This window comes from Mercenaria mercenaria, chromosome 3 (assembly GCF_021730395.1).
Source record: "Mercenaria mercenaria strain notata chromosome 3, MADL_Memer_1, whole genome shotgun sequence".
NCBI lineage: Eukaryota > Metazoa > Mollusca > Bivalvia > Venerida > Veneridae > Mercenaria > Mercenaria mercenaria.
The window spans coordinates 23672040-23680326 of NC_069363.1; the positions used below are offsets into that span (position 1 = coordinate 23672040).

An 8287-nucleotide genomic window follows, 5' to 3' on the forward strand; every position below is an offset into this window, starting at 1 on the left:
TTAGGTTACCTGTTTCATTTTGAAACTGAAATTATTTCTTCTTAGATCTATTTGAAGCCTAATATTGATCATAGAACAGAACCAAACTGTCTCATTTTCTTGATCATCCTTAATTTGAGAAGAGCGGTTCCTCGTCCTTTCATATTATGTGTTGCATCCGCCAAATCGTTTCTACGACTATACTGTGCACGTGTATTTTCGCTATATTTGCACGTTTATATTACATTGCCGAGAGTAATTTACCATAAATCGTAATGGTTCTAAAACGAATATGTATCAATGTAAGCGTGAAGATTAAGAAGATGTGATTTCATTTATGAAATGAGAAGGTAGCTCAATACATAAACAGTTTATACTGAAAGGTAAAACATAATTATAATTTTGGAAGCAATTGTCCTTCACAGATTTTTTATGATAATTTGGAACTACAAATTCGATGGAATATTTATTCTTCCAGTTTATAAACACAACCATTTTTAATCGTATGAACTCTAATTTTGGCTAGTAAAATAAAGTTTAAACTGTTTGCCATTTTCGAATGTAAATATTGTAATATCACACCTATTCAATGTACCAAACACGTAAAGCCATCTAAAAATAATCATTTCTACAAAGGATGAGATAGTCTTCCTTAGTCTCTGTATTCCACGACGCCTTCGTTAGTCACAACAGCTTCCGGTACTGTACGCAACGGCTGAACACTTTTCACCTTTGATGATTTCGGAATTGACATTTCGACAGGACTGAGTGGAGTTGTCTCATCGTCAAGCTTCACTCTGAAATTGTCGTCTGCTGGGTCCTCATCACAGTATGACGTCAGAAAACTTGGAAACAGCAGAGCCATAGCAAGAGTCATTCCGCCGATACAGAAAAGAATTAATCCAATCAATTTACATATATCTAAAGTCGTATTAAAAGCCATTGCACTTCGATCAACATATCCTTCACTGTTTTCTTCATCTACTTTAGAGAAAATCGATTTTTGCGGCACTAGATATCCAACAAGAATCCCTAAAATTCCAAATACGAGCAAATTTACACCAAGCCACATGAAAATTTTCCACCATATTTGAGGACATCTTCGTCGACGTTGATTAGAACGCAACAGGAACCGGAAGTCCTCTTCTTCCTCATAAATCGATGGGTCTTTGTAAGTTGCTTCGTAAAAGTCGTGCAGATACGACTTCACACCAAAATAGTCCGGACATGGTTTCTTCCGCGACGTCGTAAATTTACTTGATTTCCAGCTGCTCGGTTGGGAAGGAGCATCATGGATTTCTTCCGCGACATCTGCTGATGTATCTACACGTTCTTCTGCTTCTAACAAGCCTTTTTTGTCTTCCTTAGCTGCCATTGTGTGTATCGCCCAAGACGATAACGTATATCTTCAGTAATTCTATGTCATCTAAAAACAGACAAACACATGATTATTACCTAATTACATTCTTACTTGTTCCTTGTCATTCGAGCCAATGTTGACCATATCTCTTTTAACAGGGTACAATTCTACGAGTTTGTTCAGTTAAAAACACTATTGACATTATTCCGTAGCATGTACACAATGCAGAAAAAAAACCAATCATACGTCAAAATTTTGTTTTATACAAAAAGACAAAAACCTTTTAGAACAAAAAAAAAATATAATTTTATGTCGATTCTAAGAATGTCGATGGTGATGAATAAGTTGCTTTCTTGCTTTCTTTAAACAGATCACAAATGAAAAAAAAAACTGCCATTACTTAAGGAAATTAATTGTTCATGAAATACTTCTGCAATACCTGTAATGCTATGAGCAAGTGATTTGGGGAACGGGGTACTGGAGTTATTTAAAGCAATAGTAATTAACAGCGTATTCCTGTGATAAAACTGTGTGACGAACTTGATTTATATTTCTTTATATAGCAAAGGGATTGCGTCTGATTCCTTCTGCAGAGTTTAAGGATATCAGTTAGTGTTAACTGTGCAAACAGTTAGGATGGAATGTGACTGTTTTGCGTCAGATTAAGGAAAAAGAGGAAAGTCCAACAGGATACGTCACAATCAAAGAACGCAGTCGCACATATAGCACTCCACGTGGAAACAGCGACATGTGTTAAGATATAAATACAATGTATGCACACCGGCTATGTACATGCATACGTAAACACAAATAATTGTAATAATTATAAAAAAAACATGCATGAAGGAACACAGGCAATTGCATTGGAATGGTCAATGGCAAAGTTTGAACTACATTGTAGTTTACTGGCGCCAAAGCCCACTCTCCTACGGAGGTGAAAGCCGTTTGTCGCCAATCCTAACTACAAGACAGAACAACATTAACAGTGTGACAGTAATTCAATTCTGAGCAAGGTTCCCATATATCCTAACGCACTTGACAGCGTAATTTCATCTTGTTCCTGGCAAAGAGGCGCCGCGTAACGACATATACGCGCTTCTGTTTACTGGAAAATAGCTTCCACGCCTACGCGATTAACCGAAGTCTAACGAAGAATGTCGAGAAGCTGTTAATGTCATGGTGAATCAAGTCTTAGTCTTAGTGAAAATCATAATATATCCTATCATGACTAAACTAAAAGACTAAATTATTACAGTCCTCTAGTATTCTTGAATGAGATAAAATTCGTTTCTTCACTTCTTCCCTTCTTCCCTTCTATTGGAGATAAAGCAGTTTCCGCAAATGCAAACAAATATGTACTTTGATGCCATCTGCAGAACACCAAGAAAAATAGTAGCAGACACGGTTAACAGAGACTGTTCTTGAAAGGTAATAAATTTCCCAACACCTCTATCTCCAACGGGAACGCATTTTAAGAAATAATATAAAATGCTGTTTTAACATATCGAAATAAAACAAAGAGGCTATTCGCTCATGAAAGTATAGCAAGAGTGAATTACTAGTATAACCGATTCGATTATTTAGCAACGTACAGACACCGGGAAAATTGGGACTATATTTTATCTACAATTTTATATAAAAGACATTTCAGAATCAAAGATATATTAATGATATCATAGAACTATATTACGCTTAATTTACATACTCTGGATCGATTATTAGGCGAGAAAAAAAACACACACACAAAAACCTAGCTTTGTTTTAATATTTTAATTAAACACGGTATCGTTGACGTCACGTCTGCCAAGTATTTTGCGCCGTACATGCATAACTAGTGTTTCCCTGTTTCATCCACGTTTTTACTTAAAAGACATATTAGAATTTCGGATAATATATAGCAGATATTTAATCACTCCGAATTGGTTAAACGACGCGTAGAAAATTATTCCGCAGGCGTATAGCGTATAACGTCTTCGTCGTGTTTAAATATATCAAAATATGGTTTTATTATATGAGCCGTGCCATGGGAAAACCAACATAGTGGCTTTGCGACCAGCATGGATCCAGACCAGCCTGCGCATCCGCGCAGTCTGGTCAGGATCCATGCTGTTCGCTTTCAAAGACTATTATTATTAGAGAAACCATTAGCGAACAGCATGGATCCTGACCAGACTGCGCGGATGCGCAGGCTGGTCTGGATCCATGCTGGTCGCACACCCACTATGTTGGTTTTCCCATGGCACGGCTCATATATATTATTCCTTTAATATTGAATGGACTTCGTAAGCTCACAAAGCGCGAATCATAACACTGAGTCCGAGCAATGAACAAGTTTTAAGCATTTCAATATTCCGTGGTATTTTGTTGCTATGGAATTTTGGTTATGACACGTTGTTTTCTAATTGCCAATTGCTATTTAAAAAGAAGTTAAAAACGGTAGCAATAAATGTTTATGGAATGCAGGTTGGGACATGCCAATTTCCCCTCGCTAAAAGTCAATTGCTATTTGTCATTTACTTATTGTGATTTACTATTTTCAAATGAAGTTTTGATATGCAATTGTCAGCTGCTATTTACCTGTCGCTAATTACCAGTTGCTAATTTCCAGTTTGTATGGAAGACTGGTGCGCCATGCTTATTGTCAAATTCTAAATGCCAGAAAGTTAGTGCAAATGTTATTTACCAAATTCTTAATGTCAAATTTCGATTGTCAAGGGATAATTGTCAAATGATAAATGCTAAGTTTTAATTGTGAAATGCGAAATACTATATGCCAAATACTTATTACTGAATGCTTATTCAAATAAACAGCTATTTATATCAGTGGATGAATGCATCCTTTAAAAGTAATTTCGCTTTCGTAACATAACTTTGTATCTGTTAATAAAAATTGTAAACATTTCAGAGTGATATTTCGGTCCTATGCTCTTATCGCAAATAGAACATGTGATTTAACATTTCTCTCCAAAATTCTTGAAAAAGCTGCACTAAACCAAATCAATAAGCATATTGAGGCTAACAGTCTCCTCCCAGTTTACCAAGTGCCTATAGAAAATATCACGGGGTTGAAACAGCAATGGCCAAAATGTATAATGATCTTTTGGAAACCATAGAAAAAAATCAAGCAACAATCGTGGTCATAATCGACTTGCCATTGGTATCCCGATACTGATTAAAATCCTTCAAGTTGAATTTGGTATACATAGCACTCCCCTGAAATGCATAGAATCTTATCTCACGAACAGAACAATGAAAGTCTTAGTCGAACAGTCAGCATCTGACACAGAGCCACTGAGGCTTGGTGTCCCGCAGGGTTCTTGTGCCGGACCGGTGATCTTTACCCTGTATATATCGGCTCTCAACCGAGTTGTGCAGAAATATCCAGCCGATCTCTATGGATACGCGGATGACCACAAGATTGCGTTGAAAATTCGAGCGGGAAATTCTCAAAATGAGACAACTGTTCTTCAACAACTTGACAGTTGTCTCAGTGAAATCATAAAATGGATGACAACCTTCAAACTGAAAATGAATCAGTCTAAAACTGAAATAATTATGTATGAAACCAGACAAGAGTTAGCGAAATTGAACATCACAAGTGTAAACGTAAAATGCGCCGATCATGTCAGAGACCTGGATGTAACCATGACCAATACACTCAACTTTGACCATCACATCCAGAAAAAGTGTCAGTTAGCTCATGTGCAGTTACGAAACCTTAGAGCTACACGGAAACATCTCTCACAAAAGTCAACTGAATCATTAGTGCATGGATTGGTTCATTCCCACATTGACTTCTGCAACAGTTTATTTACCGAAATTCCAGCCTACCAAATCAATAAACTACAACGAGTCAAAAACCATGCCGCTAGAATGTAGAACTTCTGAAAGAATTACACGGGCGTCCAGCCTTCGAACAAAATTAGCAGGTCGTTGGTCTCAAATGGTGGAACGATCTACCTAGCTATCTGAAAGACATTCAGTCTGAAGTCAGCTTTAGATCAAAACTGAAAACACATTTGTTTAGTCAGTTTCATGAACAATGAGTGTGCTCTTGTTAAAATACAACATATCAGTAGTTATCATCATCATCATCATCATCATATTATTATTATTATTATTATTATTATCATTATTATTATTATTATTATTATTATTATTATTATTATTATTATTATTATTATTATTATTATTATTATTATTATATACCGCATTTATATAGCACTCTTTTCATATAAAAATACGTTCAAAAGTGCTTTACATAAAAGCATTTATATAATGTTCCATAAAAATGATAATTGAACTATTATAGAAAGAATTTAAAATTACATTACAGTTATAAGATACATAGCTTTTAAATTAAAGTTAAGCAGATCAAAACATGAAACAAAATACAATAGCGTAAACCATGAACTGACCTATCAAAGACACAGGTTAGAGCAGAATAGAACAGTAGCGGAAATATTTTACCTTTTCACCGGTAGACGGGCGACAGGCGATACAACATTATGAAAATGTCGCTTCGTATTGTCGAGTGTCACTTCGCGTGTCGTGTATCGTATGGAATTGTCGCGCGTCGACCCTCACCCAAACCCGCGACACGCGACATACGATACGACATTAGGAAAATGTCGCTTCGTGTTGTCGAGCGTCGTTTGAGATTATCGCATGTCGTTTGATAATGTCGCCGTCGCGAAGTGACATCGCGACATTACGAAGTGACATAGCGACAATGCGATATGACGCTCGACAACGCGAAGTTACATCGCGATATATCGTGCTTTTGAAAGGCGACATTTCAAAGTGGATATCGCGACATTGTCGTTTGGGATTGTCATCGTCGTTTGCGATTGCCGGGTGTCACTTCGTAATGTCGCTATGTCACTTCGCGTTGTCGTGTGTCGACCCCACAAACGCGACGGCGACATTATAAATGGCCCCAACAGGATTCCGTACATTTCCCTCTCAAAGTTTTATGTTCTATAACAGGTTCAGAATGATTTCTCATCAAATTTAATGCATACGAGTTGTATTCAATAAATACCCGGAAAAGTGTTGTCAGAAAGCATCAAAGTATTTCTTTTGTCCGCATGGAACGTAAATGTTGGTAATTCAAAATTGCTCGCGCTGAAATAGCTTTCATTCTTCTGTGATCGTCATAGACTTCCCCCATATAGATTTACACTAGTTTGCAGAATATTCATATTAATTGTACCGAAAGTTTTACAGACTTGTTCACTTTAATTTTTTACAGACTCGTAATTAAAAGTGTTTCCGGGATGAAATATGTATTAGTCGCGGTGGCTTAGAAAACCTATGGGAATGTAGCCTGCTGGAACTAATTGATCGTTCTGTCGACTTTTATCGTGTCTCCTGCACAGATAAGCATACTCAAATCAATAGATATACGAGATTTTCTTCTTTTAATGGCTGGATAAAGACGTTATAAGAAGAATAATAATAGAAAACTTTTCGGTTTCTTACAAATGAAAACTTGAACCAGGGAATATATCTATCTGTTAACCCACAGAGGACATATACTGTCTGATCCACCAATTTTCCTTGAATTTAGGCTTTTATTTTGCAAGATCCAGTTTCACATCATTCCAAGGGTCATCGTAGAACTTTTAAGATTTGAAACATCTCTTTAACAATGTAAATTTTGTCACCAAAACCTTATTATTTTCCCCTGTGTTAAATTCTGACCCATGAAAAAATCCAAACATTTTTTTTTCGGAAGGTAAATGTTGCATTCATACTCAATAAGATATGTTGAATTTTTTACCACAACCCTTCAGCAAATAATGCCAAAGTAAAAACGAAATAGTAAAACTTTGTTGGTGTTAACAACACCCGAAATTCACAATGAAATTTACCCTATCATATAAAATTTGGCGGTGGAAATAAAAACTAATATATGTTGAAAATAAAAGAAAGTTCCCATTACAACCCTCGGAGTTCTATAAAGTGATGCAAAACAGTAAATGCATTGTCTTATATTTCAGAGAGATTAAGAATTATTTTTGTTACCATTATAGCTGTCTCTTCGATAACACACAAATCGAGGAAAATACTTATAAAAAACATGCCAGTTTTATTTATATTTTGATTTGAAGCAGGTGTATACATTGAGATTATACACTTTTATCAAGAATGCTCCCTGTATCACGCATAGTAAAATTTTGCGATTGATTAATAAAGCTACAAATACAATATGTAAAGAAGTGCAACAACTTGTTAACTGAAAAACCACCTATTCTTGTTTACGTTATTTAATACGAACCATTGCGGAGACTTGGTGCTGATAGGAATTCCATTTATCATACAGCAATGTCCGTCTCCTCAAAGCAATAATAATGCATAAACTGAAATCTCTAGGGAGTATTTCAGTTAACAATAATCACAGCTTTCCTGATATGTGTAAAACAACAAAAAATGTACAAAATGATAGAAGGCCTACCTTAAAGAGTATGTATATCAATCCTTCATAATCAATATAAAAAAATACGAGAACATTACGTCGTAATTTTACTAAAACACTTAGAATTTTAACTACCCATATGTGTGGTTGTCCAAATTATTGGAAAAAATTCTTCTTCCACAAAATCGATGGAACCGCCATCGCGCATGTGCACAGAAATCCAATTCCAGTATTCGCAGAAGATTTTAAGAGGGTTCATGAAAGGCGGATATAGACACATGATACATTTACGTTAAAGCTAATATGATGTTTAATAAAAAAAAAAAGTTCGGAAATAACTGATTGATTGATTGATTCGAAACCAAAATTACATTTAGCACTGGTTTTTTTCTCGTTCTAATTCAACTCCGCACTCCGCAGACAACTATTGACAATGATATTGTGGATGTCAAATCAACAGCTATCGTCCTGAAACACATATACGTGTGATGCGAGACAATCTGACTGATTCGAAACCTTAGTTCCAA

The 8287-nt window shown here is 35.8% G+C and overlaps 1 protein-coding gene across 2 annotated transcripts; it reads right to left on the bottom strand.

The window, feature by feature from the left end:
- Positions 1-432: 432 nt before the first annotated feature.
- Positions 433-7994, bottom strand: LOC123525275 (neurensin-1-like). 2 transcript variants are annotated; one of them, XM_045304187.2, is made up of 2 exons: positions 7896-7994; positions 433-1405 (listed from the first exon to the last, which is right to left on the bottom strand). In XM_045304187.2, the coding sequence occupies exon 2, from the start codon at positions 1352-1354 to the stop codon at positions 632-634; it is 723 nt and encodes a 240-aa protein (XP_045160122.2). In that variant the 5' UTR covers positions 1355-1405; positions 7896-7994; the 3' UTR covers positions 433-631. The 2 variants fall into 2 exon arrangements, with proteins under 2 accessions (XP_045160122.2, XP_045160121.2); XM_045304186.2 differs by having other exon boundaries at positions 7800-7979.
- Between the last annotated feature and the right edge of the window lie 293 nt (positions 7995-8287).

Coding starts and splice junctions, on each gene's coding strand:
- LOC123525275 (XM_045304187.2), bottom strand. CDS start 1,354: ATGGCAGCTAAGGAAGACAAAAAAGGCTTGTTAGAAGCAGAAGAACGT.